General features: G+C 33.4%; 1 protein-coding gene across 7 annotated transcripts in view; it reads right to left on the bottom strand.

Annotated features, from left to right (window-relative positions):
• LOC123538630 (serine-rich adhesin for platelets-like) overlaps positions 1-18,691 on the bottom strand; it is a 145,578-nt gene that overhangs the window by 45,982 nt on the left and 80,905 nt on the right. Inside the window, exon 1 of one of the 7 annotated variants that reach the window (XM_045322861.2) lies at positions 13,675-13,814. The exons of 5 other annotated variants lie outside the window; for them this stretch is intronic. In XM_045322861.2, the coding sequence (XP_045178796.2) occupies positions 13,675-13,689 (15 nt within the window). In that variant the 5' untranslated portion in view covers positions 13,690-13,814. Of the gene's footprint in view, positions 1-11,090; positions 11,323-13,674; positions 13,815-18,691 lie in introns of those variants that run through there. One more of the 7 variants, XM_045322860.2, reaches the window with a different exon arrangement.

Below are 18,691 nucleotides of genomic sequence, written 5' to 3'. Positions count from 1 at the left end.
TGTCCACTTTTTTCATTAGACAAGGGTGGTCTGTACAGACAGGCATGACTAAATATTCTACTCTCAGTTTATCATTTTGCTATGTTATACAGAATTCCAGAGACAGGCAATATCTCAGCCACCAGTGGTGATTTGGCTTTTCCTCAGAGTCTGAAGACATAAAATGGAAACTCTGAATGCTACAAAAATAAATATAGGATAATAGTCTCATAAAAACTGAGGTCAATATGTCTTTGAGATATAAAAACATACTCTAGTTCTATTACCAATTGCCAAAGAAAACAACTTGCTATTTTTAAATACTAAATCAGACTAAATTATAGAGACTATGCAATGTGTGGTCTCTTTGAATGTCCATGTCAGGGTCCAGGTCTAAAATAAAATATTCCAAAATACCTGAAAGTTCATATATCTAAATCTAAATTCTTTTAGGACTATAGTTAACAGAAACATATATTTTTTTAATCATTTTTTCAGCTAGCTAATACTTTCATTATATAAAGATGATCAGACAAGATCAATCTGCGAACCAAACCATCATGATGGTGGACACCTCATATATATGAGTCAATGGTTTAATTGTGAGGCTTTTTTATGGTTACCTGTACAGAAAAATTATCTGTTGATATTCAAATAATGAGTATTATTTAATGATTGACAAACCTTATCATTATTTATATAATATTATGCGACCAACATTTTTTCTTTTTTCTTACAATTTTTTTTTACAATACCTGATCCAAAGGACACAAGGTTTTATTCAGTCCTACTTCAAGATAGAAATATCTGACAGAAACAAGATAGAAATGTTTTTGTTTATTCGTCAACTATTAACTGATATTCAGACATCATGCCAGAATACAAAAAATTTGATTTTTATCTCTTAAAACAACATTTCACCTGATGTAAAGGAAATATTCAAACTGATAAAAATCTTGTGAAATTTTTATATCTAGTCTTTGACACCCTATTACAGCATCCGAAAACATTATCTGATTTTTTCCCAGTAGTTTATCTGCTAACATCATTTCACTATAAAGATTTCCCCTCCCACCTTTCAACCCCTATTTAATCAAGCAGAAAAAAAAAGTACCATATTTACTCAAATTAGCACTCCTGGCAAAAAAACACGGAGTTTTTATTATATGATTTTTAAGAATTTTTTTTTTGTTATCTTCAAAATATACTACAATATTTATCAAAAACAAGAGAGCTGTCACTAATGGTGACAAATGCACCTGCAGCGCCTTGACCTTTGACCTGGTGACCCCAAAGTCAGTAGGGGTCGTGTACTCAATAAGTACTATCAGCATGTGAAGTTTGAAGGTCCTGGGTGCAGTGGTTCGCGAGTAAAGTGCCTTCAAGCAAAAAGTTAACGTTGTGACGAATGAACTAACTAACGAACGGACTGACAGTTGAAAACTTCATATGCCTCCCTTCGGAGGCATAAAAAATGTTCAAGAATCTGACCTAATTTTCACTCTTGAGTGACCTTGATTTTTAACATGTGATCAGAGTTATTCCAGTTGTGAAAAATTAAATTCATAAACAAACTGTCAAATTATGCATCATTTATAAAGAAACACAACAAAACAACATTAAAACTTGCTCCAGTCTTTGAACTCTGAATTAACAACCTTAACCTTAAAGCTAAAAATTTACAGAAATTATCCAGCAAGTACTCATTATAAAAGCTGAAGTCTCTATAGGTACTGAGTTTTTTTCCATTGAACTAAAATCTGTCCTTGGGTATATATAACATTAATGTTTTCAATTATATAATGTGGCCTTCAGACCTTGCAAAGTCTGGTCACAATTTGCAAGTGTTCATTGTCACAGACAAATTGAGATTCACAAAGGTCAGGTGAGTAGCTCTGGACCCAATAAAACATCTTTCCAAATTATTTTTTCTTTACCTGGAATCATACTATAACATTTAAGTCAGTGTAAAAAAGGTCCAGTATTTACTTTTGAGTTTAAGAAGAAATGCAAAGGTTAGGAGTAATATTGCATTTTATGTTTACCTTGACATGCAAATGGCATATCAGAAACAAAGGGAAGTAACTCAGACTGAGTAATATTGCATTTTATGTTTACCTTGACATGAAAATGGCATATCAGAAACAAAGGGAAGTAACTTAGACTGAGTAATATTGCATTTTATGTTTATGAAAATGTTGTATCAGAAACAAAGGGTAATAACTTAGACTATCAGAACCCATTTAGAGTCTGTGATCATTATGTAAGAAAAAATTCACGTTAATGCTATTTAAATAAATACGGTAATGTAATACCAGAACATTTCACAGATTTTTTTCAGGTCTTTTCACATCTGTAAAAAGTTTATATTGAATTTGAGAACTAATCAAAATGCACTGCATGTTGCAATGAGGAACATTAGGTAGACATAATTCTCAGATAGATAACGACAGGGTTTATCAAGTTACGGCCCATTTATGCGATATGTGCAGGATGCACGGATGAAGAAATCTGTGTTTCACACTGAGATTCCTGATTAAATACATGCATCAAGACATTTCAACATACATCTTTAACTGTAAATAAACCTCTATCAGAATATAATCGCCTTAAGATTAATGGGGTTTTCCTGATATTTTTGGGATACGGTTATATTTTTAAAACAAATTTTCTGACACCATCTATACAATTACTCACCATGTCATTTTTTATTAATATTTCATGCTGTTCCGATGCAAAAAAAAAATAATGGCATGTCAGGTATTGACATACAAAAAAAGTTTGAATTTGAAAATGAATAAATGAATTAGTATGATCTCGCCAAAAATAAGTATGTGAGAAAAAAAAAAATCTGTTGCTGCAATAGATTTGTTGCAAGCCGATCTTTTTCACTTGATCAGAATTATTTAATTTTTTTGCTGAACGAACAATATAAATAATAACACCAACATCACACAATGATTTTGTACACAAATTGAGTGCGCATGCACTGAGGAAAGCTTAGTAGGAATAGACTAATAAACCTGAGGTCACAGGTTCAAGTTATCCCTAAAGCCAGGTTTGACTGCATTCTTTAAAATATTGGACATTAATTTTAATGAAACTGATCAAATCTTATATTGTGATAAAGTCAGAGGTACACTGAAAAAACAAAGAGCTGCGTTCAATAAACGCTTGATGACCCCAGTGGCATCCTTGTTGATACAAAGCAACCTAAGTCCAAAACGAGGTCAAGTTCAAGGTCAAGGTCAAACTGAGGTCAGGTAATGTCTGAAGATGAGGAATGGTCACAGGTTACATCTGCATTAGTATCAAGTCATTCTAGTTAAGGGTATTGATGCTAGACGAAACTGTCCCATTTGGTTAACCTCGTACGGATGGACGGACGAATGAACGGACAGGACAATCACTATATGCCTCCCGCATCAGTAGATGCCGGGGGCATAAAAATCATCAGTTCCCATCTTACTAAGTTCAACTGGTTGACAATCTGCCATCATTCTTCCTGATTTCTGTAAAAATTATTTCATTATTGTTCTTTTCCAAATAATCAGGGAAATACTGCTGAAAAGGCAATTTCTTCTGAGGGATTAAATTATCACCGCCTAAATAACGGGTTTATCGAGGCGTTAGTTTTCAATCAGTCTCCCCATGTCAATCTCATTTATACATCTTCTACATCGAAGCTACATAATCCTTCACCCCAGGGACATCATACGCAACCCGAATCTGAATTAGAATTAAGTCACATGAAATAAGAAAAAGTACTAAATGATGTTACAGACAGCTAAATACATTCTCAACTCTTGTAGTGCCAAAATTACCACTAGCTGACATGGAAGTACTGTTCATACAGGATAACTTACCAAAAGCTGACATAGAAGTACTGTTCACACATGTGATCTTGCCTACTTGACACGGAAATAATGTTCAAACAGACCATCTTACCTATCTGACATAGAAATACTGTTTACACAGTCATGATAACTTGCCTAGCTGACACAGAAATTCCGTTCACACTGGATAACTTGCCTAGGTGACATAGAAATACTGTTAACACTGGATAACTTGCCTAGGTGACACAGAAATACTGTTCAAACAGACCAACTTGCCCAGATGACATAGAAATACTGTTCACACTGGATAACTTGCCTAGGTGACATAGAAATACTGTTCACACTGGATAATTTGCCTAGGTGACATAGAAATACTGTTCACACTGGATAACTTGCCTAGGTGACATAGAAATACTGTTCACACTGGATAACTGGCCTAGCTGACATAGAAATACTGTTCACACTGGATAACTTGCCTAGGTGAAAAAGAAATACTGTTTACACAGGATAACTTGCCTAGGTGACATAGAAATACTGTTCACACTGGATAACTTGCCTAGGTGAAAAAGAAATACTGTTTACACAGGATAACTTGCCTAGGTGACATAGAAATACTGTTCACACACACTAACTGCCAAACTGACATAAAAATACTGTGGCAAGAACACAGAAAAACTGTTCACAAAGTACAACTTGCAAATTTTAAGCTTTTTTTATTAGAAGTTTGCTTTTTAGTCACTTAAAAGTTCTGCTTGAGATGACAAAAAGATAATTCCATATCTTGGCTTATGTACAGAAATCTAAAACAGATAGTGCACACAAAAAATTCAACGAACCTTTTTCCATCCAAAAGAGACAGGGGAAATCAGCTGATAAGTTGGTGTACTCATCAGTAATTCCATATTCTGTAACTTCAATATCTATCAAGAACACAACTTATATAAACCAAAAGATCTCATAAATTAAAAATTCCATTAACTACTTCGTTAGGTTATTATCAAGCAAACAAAAAAGTGACCAGTCTATAACAGAATACAAACTCATAAATTAAGACATCAAAATAAAAACTGTTGACAGTCTACTTCTTCAGGTGATTATTTAGACTGGTTATAGTAATTATTAGGTTGAAATGGATAACCAGTCTGTCAAAATGACCTTCAGTCATTAAGGTCACAGACATCATATTTCATAAATCACTACCTGGGACATACATTAAATCTGACAAGTGGATAATCGTTATTGATATATGTGAGTCAGATAGGTATCAAAATGCAGTAAATATTTAAAATTTTGAAAGTTTTATTGCCAAGAAATTGACAATCCTTTGAATAGGTGTTATTGATATGTGTTTTTGACCACCAATATCCTGTAAAGTTAAAATATCTCAATTCCCACAGGATCTATATAAAGAAGATACTTGTTCAAATCGCAAAAGTTTTACAAAATAAAGACTTTGTTAGAAAATTAATAAAACAAACAGGTATATCTCAAATTAAATAACTGCAATTTTTATAAACACTTTTCTCATTTGCAGCCATACAGATTCAGAGCATGCCTGCCACAAGACATCATTTATAAGGTAACTGGATTTGACACCAATGTGCCATCAGCTAACACATCTATTTAATCTGGATAATTTCTGTATTCTTTTTTTCAGTTTATGTCAACACCCAAATGCCAGACCAGAAGCTTCAATAATATAATTTTATATGTTCCACAGTGGTAAATAAACCAACAGTGAAAACAGGAGACCTAATAAACATACTGAGCCAATATTTATCAAAATATCAAGGAAACTATTTAACACATAATGGAGACTGCATAAAAAACTAACTGCAATAAAATTGTACTAATCTCATAATAATGGCATACTCCCCTGCCAGACCAGCAGTCATGTTGATAAGCCCAGCCAGACAGTATAGCTTTTTCAACAAAGATAATAAAAACCTCTCACCTTTTTGGCACCAACAGTAAAGTAAGTATCACACATAGAAATATATAATATTGTTTATCTTTATTTCCAGGAGTTACAAATTAAATGTATATCTCCAGTTACACTCATAATTCTTCCAGAAAATCTACCTTTTGTAACCTATTAGGTCAGTTACACAATTAGAGGTAAAGGTAAAGCTATGGGAAATGTGGAGATTACTTCATCTGACACTTCTAGGGCCATACATCATCCGGAAAATCTGGAATTCTTAACATTTTCTCTGAAAATTGTTACCCTTTATTGCCCAGATCATATTCTGTAGAAAATCTGGGTGGGCCATTACATTCTGTAGATACTTGTGGAAAATGTGTTTCAAGAGATTGTTAAGAAACAACTAAAATTTTGAAAATACATAAATTTAATGAGCTCCTATTTAATTATCCATATAACAGACAATGTGTGTGGGTCTGCTCTCTCTAAATCCATTTGCTAACAACATTGAAGATGATATATCACCAGCAAATTATAAATTTTTGTCTTTTGTAAAAATTTTCCAGGAGAAAAGGCATCTTGAGTTGGAAGCTAGCTTGTTTACCCCTAGGTTGGATGTCTTATGTTTTCCTTACTACAAACACAAAACAAAGGGTAGGCTGCAAACCTTGCTTGTGAGATCTAAGACATATTAGAATTTCATTTACAAAATTTTGTTTATACAAGTCAAAGGAAGATGACTTTTGTGCAACCAGACCTAGTCTCGAAACAAGGAGTCCTTGGAATACCATTTCGTTATGCTGTATACCAACTGAGACAGATCAAGACCCAAACCTGGGTTCCTCAGAATACTGTTTTGCTGCTGTATCAACTGAACCAGACAAAACCTCGACCCTGAGGCCCTCAAAATACTGTTACCATGCTGCATTGACTGAAATGACTACGAATCAACCCTGAGGTCCTCTGAATACAGTTCTGATGCTGTACCAACTGGGCTAAATCATCCAGGCACACTTTCTCCCCGATTTTATAGTAAAGTTCTTTATGCTGACATACTTACTATTTTTCCTATTATAAAGATGCGCCACTATAATACACATCCCTGAATTTTCAAGACCTCTAGATGATAAATATGATTTATGACCCCTATTAGAACTACTGTTAGACCTGTCAGATTGAGCAGCTGTAACAAACTACCCAGTCTGCCATGTCCAGCCCCCAAGTCTGTAACTGGACATGTCATTATCAGAATATATACTGGTTATAAATAATGTGTACAGAGGTGCATGAAATATATATTTCTGTAGTATGTTAGTTGCTGCATCAAAAATAAACATATACACATGACACAAAGTCATTATGTACACTGCTGCACACAAAAAAATATGTTGCTGCACTAAACATATATGTTGTATGCACTTAATATGCATGTTGTTGCACTTACTATGTATTTTTCTACACTAAAATGTATACAACTGTGAGCACTAAACATGTATGTTGCTGCACATAGTATGTATGTTGCTGCATTAAATATGTGTACATGTGTTGAATTGTGTTCCTGCACTTATATGTATATAACTGCACTAAACATGTATGTTGCTGCACTAAACAATGTATGTTACTGCACTAAACATAATGCTGCTTCTGCAGTATGTTGCTTCAATATGTTTGTTGCTGTTGCTTCATAAAATATTGCACTAAACAACAGAGTGTGTGTTATTGCATAAAATATGCAAAATTCCTGCAATTAAATATTTATGTTGCTGCTACACAATTTGATTGTTGCTACATTAAAAAGTACACTGGTACATTTGCACATAATTATAGTCATAAAATAAATTTATAAAATATTCAGATTGTTCAAACTGTTTCTATTTTACAGCTTTTTAGTTGCCTTGAGATGTAAATATTAGACTAATTTTCACTGCAAGCCAGCAGATCTTTATCAACTTTTGGTAGTGGTAAATTAGCCATCAGTTATCATCACATAGATAATGCATGGTAAATTTCATCCTGTTGAAAGATCTCTACACCTTGTGAAAAATGATGAGAATTTCAGTTTTTTAGGTGTGGTTTTCGCAGGAGTCTGTGAGCTAATTATTGACAGTTCCAAGGAGCACTGTGGTTCACAGGGTCACGTGAAAACATTACATAAGACATCCACAGGGGCATGAAAAAATGAGTTTTATTTGGTGCAGTTTTTTTTTGTTTGTTTGTTTGTTTTGGGTTTAACGCCATTTTTCAACAGTATTTCAGGTGCAGTTTTTTTAAAATTGTCAGTAAGCTGCAACAAGACAGTTCTGAGTTCCATGTGGACATTTTAAAATATCACTTAAATATGATTTCTTTCTCTTTTTTTTTTCAGTTAAAAAAACACATTATTTGAAGGATATGATTCTTGTGATTTACATTTAATGTTTGTAACTTAAACTGTCTGTGTAGTGTGTGTTTTTGTGCGAAATATGGCAATCTTATGGCAAATTGCCTGCACTTTGGGTTCATTTGCAGTGAATTGGGGACAATTACCTGCATTTTGTGAGTCACAGTCCAATTTGCACTGTTGGTGATATGTAACTGAACAATTTGTGCCTTGGATCACAACTTGTTAGCAAATGTGGACATAATTGGTACAATTGTCACCCAGGTGCGATTTTTATCGATATAGTGAAAATAACTAAAGAAATTATCTATGTGGGTCATCTCTCAATTGTTCATCTAAAAGGACACAGACTGAATTCTGGTATCTTGTTGTAAATAGCACTTCAGGAAGTTTGTATTTGTTAAAATAACAAGATGGTTGTTTAAATATAAAACAGATGTCATAACCTAATTCAAATAGAGAAATAACTGAGCCGCGCCATGAGAAAACCAACATAACTAGTGCGTCTACGACCAGCATGGATCCAGACCAGCCCTTGCATCCCTACAATCTGGTCAGGATCCATGCTGTTGGCTTTCAAAGCATATTGCAATTAGAGAAACAGTCAGTGAACAGCGCGGATCCTGACCAGTCTGCACTGATGCTGGTCACAAACCTACTATGTTGGTTTACTCATGACGCAGCTCATATCATAGGAACGTTTAAGGATGTGTCGTAAGTTTTCTTCAAGACCCAAATGCTCACAATATCTTCTTCTTAAAGTTCTGTCAATATTTTTCAAGGGCAATAACCATGTCAATATTGTTTGCCATAAAGTTTTGTCAAAATATTTAAGAGTGTTTTTCTCAGGGCAACTCTCAAGGCAATTAACTTTTCTCAGAAGTTTCTGTGACAAGACTGTATGTTCAAAATTCTTACCATAGATATTTAGTCAAGATATTTAAAGGGCTATAACTCCTCCAAAAGCAAAAGCAATATTACACATGAAATCTTACAACTTTTAGCCATTATGCATAACAAATTGTAAGCTGCTACATCTTTTCGCCCATATGTTGTGACAGTTAAAATTGCTTTTGCAATATTGTGCCAAATTCCAGATATATTCTACCAAAGTTTGACAAATTAAGATTCATTTACCTCACCAAGGTTATAATTATGACAACTCCGCATTTGTAGAATGTAGAAAAAACTTTGGGTAGAATACCTTTGTGTAAAACAACCTGTGATCTGAAACCACCTTGTCATGTAAGCCACTAGTTTTATTTCTAGCTTAAACATGTACAAAATATTTGGACCTCAGAATAATGACAACCTGCAAGAAAGAATCACCTGCTTGTAAGGACCACCTACATGTGAAGACAACCTGCAAGTAAGGACTACCTACAAGTGAAGACAACCTGCAAGTCACCTGCTTGTAAGGACTACCTACAAGTGAAGACAACCTGCAAGTAAGGACTACCTACAAGTGAAGACAATCTGCAAGTAAGGACCACCTACAAGTGAATACAAACTGCAAGTAAGGACCGCCATACCACCTACATGTGAAGACAAGCTGCAAGTAAGGACCACCTACATGTGAAGACAACCAGCAAGTAACCAGACCACCTACATGTGAAGACAAGACAAGTAAGGACAACCTACAAGTGAAGACAACTTGCAAGTAAGGACCACCTACAAGTGAATACAACCTGCAAGTAAGGACAACCTACAAGTGAAGACAACCTGCAAGTAAGAACCACCTACAAGTGAAGACAACCTGCAAGTAAGGACCACCTACAAGTGAAGACAATCTGCAAGTAAGGACCACCTACAAGTGAAGACAACCTGCAAGTAAGGACCACCTACAAGTGAAGACAACCTGCAAGTAAGGACCACCTACAAGTGAAGACAACCTGCAAGTAAGGACCACCTACAAGTGAAGACAACCTGCAAGTAAGGACCACCTACAAGTGAATACAACCTGCAAGTAAGGACCACCTACAAGTGAATACAAACTGCAAGTAAGGACCACCTACAAGTGAAGACAACCTGCAAGTAACCAGACCACCTACATGTGAATACAACCTGCAAGTAAGGACCACCTACAAGTGAATACAACCTGCAAGTAAGGACCACCTACAAGTGAATACAACCTGCAAGTAAGGACCACCTACAAGTGAATACAAACTGCAAGTAAGGACTACCTACAAGTGAAGACAAGCTGCAAGTAAGGACCACCTACATGTGAAGACAACCTGCAAGTAACCAGACCACCTACATGTGAAGACAAGCTGCAAGTAAGGACCACCTACATGTGAAGACAACCTGCAAGTAACCAGACCACCTACATGTGAAGACAAGACAAGTAAGGACCACCTACAAGTGAAGACAACTTAAGTAAGGACCACCTACAAGTGAAGACAACTTGCAAGTAAGGATTACCTGTAAGTAGACTGCTTTCTGGGTCTCCAATGAAGAGTCTTTCTACACAGGTATGACTGTAAGCATTTTAGATACAGTAAATAATGACACTATAGTCAAAAACCTAGGATGTTTAGGACAGTGTGATAACTTTTTTACTAGACCCTGTACTTCAGATGATAAAATGTCATTCTGATAAGCGGAATGAGTAAGGCTATAGTGACGTAAGTTTGGAAAAATCTCAGTTTTTGTTTGTTTGTTTGTTTTGGGTTTAACATCTTTTTTCAACATTATTTTAGTTACATAACAGCTGGAAGTTAACCTAACCAGTGTACCTAGATTCTGTACCAGAACAGACCTGTTCTCCGCAACTAACTGCCAACTTCCTCACATGAATCAGAGGTTGAGAACAAATTAGTTCAGACATAAAGTCTTCTATTAAATCATCACATAAGTGGGCGGGCATAAATCTTAGTTGTAATGTAGAACGATACACAAAGAAATAAAAATCTTAAAAACAACATAAAGAAATAAGAATCTTGAAACCAACAAAAATCAAATATTCACTAACCTTTCGTTTAAACATCTTCCCGATGTGAAATTTCACTCTAAAAATGTTTAAATCGCACCATTTACTATTGCAAACTGTTTTTCGTTCATGATTATGCTTGACTGGTAGACTTTAAACTTCTCCCGTAAATTGATGCACCATTAAAACTTTTCATAAATCCATTTAAAATTTTCTCCGTATATAAATTTAAAAATTATCATCGTTTTAACATCAAAACATACTGCCTAACTAAGTACAGTGTTACAAGCTATGAAGTTTATGATAATGATTGTCGAAATAGGAATAAAAAAATCCACATTTATCTCAATTTTTCCTGGTCACACTTGAAAACCTGAAAGCAGTGCAGTTTTGAGAGCTAGGTATTTTGTGATAGATATGTAACATTTTTTATGCGTAACAATGTTGCACTGAACAACTTAAGAGATAGTGTAGTAGGTTTAAATCAAGTCTTATCATCAACAATAGATATGTACATGTATATATCAAACATGTAAAAATAGAATCTGATAGAAAAATTGATTGATTGCTTTTGTATGTTACGCGATAATATGTGTTAATTATGAAAATGACAATCCAAGAACAATTAATGATATTCGTACGTTTAATGGCGCAAAAAACTGGCTTCAACTTAAAGGCTCATAATGCCTTAAAATGTTTGTAATGTGGCTGGCATGTTTTTATTGTGGACATAGACTGCATTAATTTTTTTTGTTCCATTCATTATAACTGATAATTACCAAGATGGTTTGAATCTGCAGACATTATTAATCAATCCATTGTTTTTTATTACCTCCCTTTATTGTTCTAATGGTATAACTTCATGTGCAATAATGAATGTAGTTCTTTTCTAACCATCTTGTTATGTGTAACATCAATTTTTAAGGCTGCATGATCTGTTTTTAACATTAAACTAAAAGCCTTATGAAACTTAACTGAATTTAACAGACATATTTTAGCAGATGGTTATCAATGTAATACAATCACAACTTAAAATAAACTAGTTTAGTGAAACATAAAGTAAGAAAATTTTAAACTCTCAACCATGACCAGACTTTACGGCCATGATTATTTTACCTAATAGACCTATATCTAACATCACCTGAGATTTTTTATAGTGGAGATAATTTTGTTCACTGAATGGGTTTGTCATGCTGATAAATACATCCAACTACTTCAAAAGTTGTAAAATGAATTTTTAAAACATTAATCTCATTCAAAATATGGGAAGTTGAACAATTATCAGTGATTTTCTCACACATGAGAGATAGTAAAATTGCATGATAAAATATTGCTTTATCATTTTACCCTGTAGGTCGTGATGTGATGCCTTGAGAGTTCAAAATTACACCAAAAATTATAGGTAAGGGAATGAATTTTGGAGGGAGATCCTTAGTCTTGCTGTCATGTATTTTTCTTTTTTAAATATACCAAGAAAGTCCACCTACAGGGCGGCCAACCTGAACCTGACTTTTGAATTTATCATACACAGAAAGAAAATTTCCCCAATTAAGGTAGCACTTTGCCTGTATTTTCCTTACTACTTGACTGATTTTCATAAGATAAAGAGCGTTGGAGACAGAAAAATTAGCGCTTTCCTCAACATAAAACTTTTGCAATCAATTCTTGGTACTTTTCTTAAACAGTCTTCTCCCAACTGAGAAAGTGTGTACATTATCTTCACAGCTAGTCCATGAAGAGCAGTTGGGTGAAATGTTTGAGGAAAGTGTTGAGAACTCCCTTATGGCTGATGCTTTAATTGTGCAGAGGAATTTGACCCACTATAAGATTCTTATGAAAATTTGTAGTAAAAAGGAAAATGTAGGTAAAATGTTACCTGAATCTAGACAATTCACTTTCAGGTCAATGTGTTACAACACACTTATTGTTATCATAAATAAAAAATGAATAAATGATTAAATTTTTATGGTCATCCTTAACAAATAATCTATTGTGAAACAAACTGATTTTTTTGCAGTAACTATTACAATAAAACAACATTATGTTATGTAAATATGTAAAACAAGTATGACCTTATCATAACCTCTTGTCTAATATTTCAATGCTATCAGGTTTTGTAACATTCATTTTTAAACACTTAAAACAAAAATAGCTCCTGTATTTATAACAAATGCATGCCAACATTTTATGAGTCATACAAAAATTTTTTTCTTGAAACATAAAATTTAAATATATTATCATTTCTCTTTAAAGATTTAAATATCATATGTTGTTCAGCTGTTATGTATTCATTTTTGAAATAAGATCAGCTGATTTATAATAAAGACAAAAAAATGTAAAATTTGCTTTAGTGTGAAGGGAAAATGTATTGAAAATCTTTTCCAAATCTGCAAGGATTTATTATGATATCTTTATAATGTCTGGTGCACACCATAATTATACAAGTTCTATTGTAAAATAATTACTGTTTAGAGTAAGCTCAATGTCATAATGTCTTTCACTTCTGCAAAAAATATTAAAGGGAGGTTATTACAAAACATTTTGAAATTCTATAGAACTCGATAAACTATTTAAAGACACAAGAAAACCAGATAGAGCAAAACGCTATGAATAATTCTAATCTTACCAGCCAAGGTTCCATTAAAATCCTAGAGTCCACGGAGATTAATAATGAATTAAATTTCCTGCCTTTTCTAAATTGAGTAAAAAGTGAATTTAATTATCTCCCTTTTCTAAACTTATTAAAGTATCTCCCTTCTCTAAAATTGAGGTATTTTTTTTTTTTAAATTACAGATTCTGTCTACTCGAACCTATGCGTTCTGGGCATTTACTTCAAACTGCATTTTTGAGTGTGTATATATACTTATTAAACTATTTTAAGGAGTAAAACTTCAAAAGTTATTTAACATATGATTATCAAAATATTTGAATTATTTTGTTAAACAAATACCTCACCCAATAGGGGTCGGGACAAGAAACAAATACCATTTAAACTATTTTAAGGAGGAAAACTTTAAAAATTGTTTAACAATTGGTACAAGAGCATGTTTTGGCCAATCTCCAGAAATAAGTTGCAAAATAGTGCAACCAAATCTATGTAATAAAACATGTAACACCTTTGAGAGATTTTTTAATAAATAAAGATAAGCAGAGAAGATGAAAAGATTGTATAACTGTGCCAAATTTTAGTCAAAATCATTAAGCATTACAAATGACTGAATTGCATGATATTTAATGTACTTAAATAGGACAGTATCAATTAAACCATATAATATCATAATTAATATATGGATTTCCATGGTACGATCAAAGATCAGTATAATTACATAAATTATAAAGTATTAAGTTAATTGATCGTACCCAAGATTTATTATTCCACTAAAAATGCGGTCTAATTTATTACTTTTTTGAAGTAGTTTGATTATAACATTTTATTTCAAAATTTCGCTTGGAAGTCTTAGGTTTACAAAGAATATATCAACAGAAAATTAATATAAGTTGCAATATAGATAGAAGTGTCATTTTCTCCCCCAAAATGGTTTCAAGCTAGTTTGGAGAACCATTTCATAAACATTAAACCATGTCATCAGTCAGTTTCAAAACTGTGTTCAGGTGTAAGTAAGCTATCTGACACACAACTTTACTTTTTTTCTGAGTGTCAGACAGACACACGTACAAGCGCATGTCAATACATGCAACATTCACCCACAACCCACATCCCCCACCCATTTTGATAATGGTTCAAACAAGTAAATTAGCCTTATCAACCCCATTTAAAATAAAAACAAAGGAAAAAAATACAAGAACAGAAATATGCTATAATTATTTTTTAGCTACTAGTACAACAATAATTATGGACAAATCTACAAAATGTCGCTGGGAATAATTTGACAAACTAAACTCTCAGATGCCGCATCCTGTTCCACAAATCATTAAGATGTCCTAATTTTTTTCTTTGTACTAAGCGCTCGTGGACATGCAAATCGTATATACCAAATCCCGGTATATATCTTAAAATATTCTCTTCTTGATTAGGAAGCATTAGAACTACTTTTATCAAATGACTCTGCTGACCCTTCAGGATAAATAGTTCCGAGAATTGAGTTTGCTACCACTCTAACTAGCGCACAATTATGTTATTCTATTTTTTTGGCGGTAATGGGGGTAACAATGTTCTTTTTTGCGTGTGAGCAGAAAATAACTACAAAAAGATATGTTTTTAATGAAAATAACATGGGTAAAGTTTACCATAAGAGAAAAAAATATCATATATATTTTCAACAATAATTCAAATGTGTGGCATTGTATGGTCGTTTGAACATATTATTAACTTTTTTTATGACAACTACAAAACTTCTTAATGAATTGTCTATCTTAAAGGCAGCAGTGAGTGAGTTTTTCTAAATTTAGAAGCTTTTTGTTTTTTTTTAAAGATGTACCATACCATTTTTTCCCCAAAAGTTACATAGGCTAAAACATTCCTTAAAATAACAAAAACAAATTACAGCAAATACATAGCCTGTTTTGCAAATTCTTTATTGGAATTCTTCGCACGTACATAAACAAACTTTAGATTTTTATTTTAAACCTCTTAATATTTTTTCTCCAATCCCTACAACTGAATTGAAAGAAAATATCAGCATCCCTTAAGTAAAAATGTATTTAATTTTTTATAACACAGCAAGATATAATATTTGCTTATGCTAATATTTTCACAATTTATTACCTCTCATTTGCATATACATTATTACTGCAGCGTTGTCAATTTATCACAAATTATTACCTGTAATTGCACTTGACGTACTTGACATGGCGCTTGACCTGACAAGTGTGTGCATTTTATGTTTACAACTGCCTCATTTTTTACAGGTATAGTATAGATATTTATATTAAAATGTCTTATTTACTCCTCATTAAGAGACGCTCCTTAATTGTGACTATCCTTCATGGACGACACCTTTTTAAGGAAAATCTGACAAACTTTGTGACATTCCATTTTTGTTGTGGGTTGATTCAACTATTTATTTCTTCAGGTGAATGTTACAACCTAAATGTGACAAAATTTTCTTTTTATTGAAATGAAATTGTCACAAATGTTTCTTTTTTTAGATGAATTATGTCACATTTCTTCTTTCATGTGAATGTCATAAATATATAATTTCTTTTTCATGGGCAATGTCCTAAAACTAATACTTCTGTTGTTGTTTTTCAAGTGAATGTCACAAATGTTTCTTTTTTTCATGATTAATGTCACAAAATGTGCCTTTTTCATGTGCAATGTCAGAAATGTGTATTTTTCATGTGCATTTCACAAACGTTTTTTTTTTCCTGATTAATGTCACAAGTTTTTCTCTTTTTTTTCCTGATTAATGTCACAATTTTTTTTTCATGTGCATGTCACAAATGTATCTTTTTCATGTGCAATGTCACAAAGGTTTCTTATTTGAAAATAAAGATTTTTTATACACTTCTACTGGGTAGGAGACCAAGAGGATACAAACAGTGATAGCAGTATTTGTTTGTCATAACCTTTGAAGATTGTATTCAGTAAGGAAATATATTGTCTACACAGTGTCAACTAATCTGCAAGATTTTTTTAAAATTTAACTGACTGATACAGTTTTCACGACTTTGATATGGAAAATGGGAACCAGCTTGGTCTGGTGGCTAGGGTACGAAAAAGAGTAACAGTCATAATCTGGTCAGAGTAAATAATTCTGTGTTTGCACTCATTGTGACAATGTTCTATTGTCCAAACAACACAAGTTCTTTGTGTTCCTAATAGACACCAATACCAGCAATAATACAATGTAGATAAATAAATAATGAACAAACAAAAGATACAAAAATTATCTTGATTACAGTGACGTTGACCAAAATATCGATGTAAATCAGGTGACTATGTCATATCTAGCATGTTAACAAGTACACCCATTGTTCATCGACAAAAACGTCACCAATCAAATCTGCCTCAATTACATTAATTCTTCTTTCTGCACTAGGACAAAAAAGTCATTAAATGACCGGAAAATGACATGTTTTTTCTGGTGAAAACAACTGGACAGAACAAAAGAACAAAAGAAAAAAAATGATTGAAGTTTTTGTGGTCAAGGGACTGACCACAGGACGTGAGTCATGCTTAACAAGGGAAGAGTGACAAATAAAAGGGCATGTCTAGTCAGATGAGCCCCTTGACATTCCTGCATTTACCATTGACAATGCAGTTTCTAAAGAATTATAAAGGGTCAACAATCTCGATACTTCCAATTAAAGCAAATTCATTTAGAAGCAGAAATAAATAAAGAATTTGAATATATAGCAAAATATTGGAAAATAGGTATAAAATATTGTTAACCATGTAAAATGTTACTAAGTTAGTTCAACCCGCCCGCTTAGCTCAGTAGGTAGAGCGTCGGTCTACGGATCGCGGGGTCGCGAGTTTGATCCTCGGGCGGGGCGTAATACTATGTTCTCCGTGACTATCTGATAAACGACATTGTGTCTGAAATCATTAGTCCTCCACCTCTGATTCATGTGGGGAAGTTGGCAGTTACTTGTGGAGAACAGGTTTGTACTGGTACAGAATCCAGGAACACTGGTTAGGTTAACTGCCCGCCGTTACATGACTGAAATACTGTTGAAAAATGGCGTTTAAACCAAAAACAAACTAAGTTAGTTCAAGATCAATAATTTCAAAAAAAAATATATGAGCCATGCCATGAGAAAACCAACATAGTGGGTTTGCGACCAGCATGGATCCAGACCAGCCTGCGCATCTGCGCAGTCTGGTCAGGATCCATGCTGTTCGCTTTTAAAGCCTACTGCAATTAGAGAAACCGTTTGTGAACAGCATGGATCCTGACCAGACTGCGCAGATGCGCAGGCTGGTCTGGATCCATGCTGGTCACAAAGCCACTATGTTGGTTTTCTCATGGCGCAGCTCATATATTACTTAAAGTTATAAATTGAATCAAAATTTCTATTCTTTTAAGGGATTCTTTACTAAGTTAAGACTGAGATTAAATTTTAGTCTCTGTTTTAACAAAATTTAAGAGGATAATACTAAAAAAAAAAAAAAAAAAAAAAAAAAAAAAATATGAATGATAACTTGACAAAATTTTATGTCTCTTTTTAAAGAATACAAGCAGAGGAATAAGAAGGTTTGAGGACTGTGCATTTTTTTCTTTATAATCAATTTAGCCAGCCATAAGCACACATATTACATGTAAAAAACATGTAGAAATATAAAACGAAACTTGTAACAAAGAGACATGAAACTTTAAACAAAGGTCATTACTAGGGCAAGGAGTTCATTTTGGACAAGTTTTTGCACATTACTTGCAAATGTGAACAAAAGCCCTAAAGCAGTTATTTAATGTTCTTAAACATTTAAAGGAGGACATATAACATAGTCACATGAAATGTTAAGGTATGTGACGATGGTAGCAGAAAGAAAGGGCTCTGTTTTCAGTACCCATAACCCTGTTAAATTTCTATAACGAACTGACATCCATCTTTCAATTTGGACAGTACCATTAGCTGTTAAAGGGGTGCTTACCAAAAAATATACTGACTGAATAGCGAACAGTGCAGATCATGATCAAACTGCACAGATGTGCAGACTACTCATAATCTACACTGG

This window comes from Mercenaria mercenaria, chromosome 18 (genome assembly GCF_021730395.1).
Source record: "Mercenaria mercenaria strain notata chromosome 18, MADL_Memer_1, whole genome shotgun sequence".
In the NCBI taxonomy this organism is placed as follows: Eukaryota; Metazoa; Mollusca; class Bivalvia; order Venerida; family Veneridae; genus Mercenaria; species Mercenaria mercenaria.
This window is presented reverse-complemented; position numbering and strand designations above follow the sequence as displayed.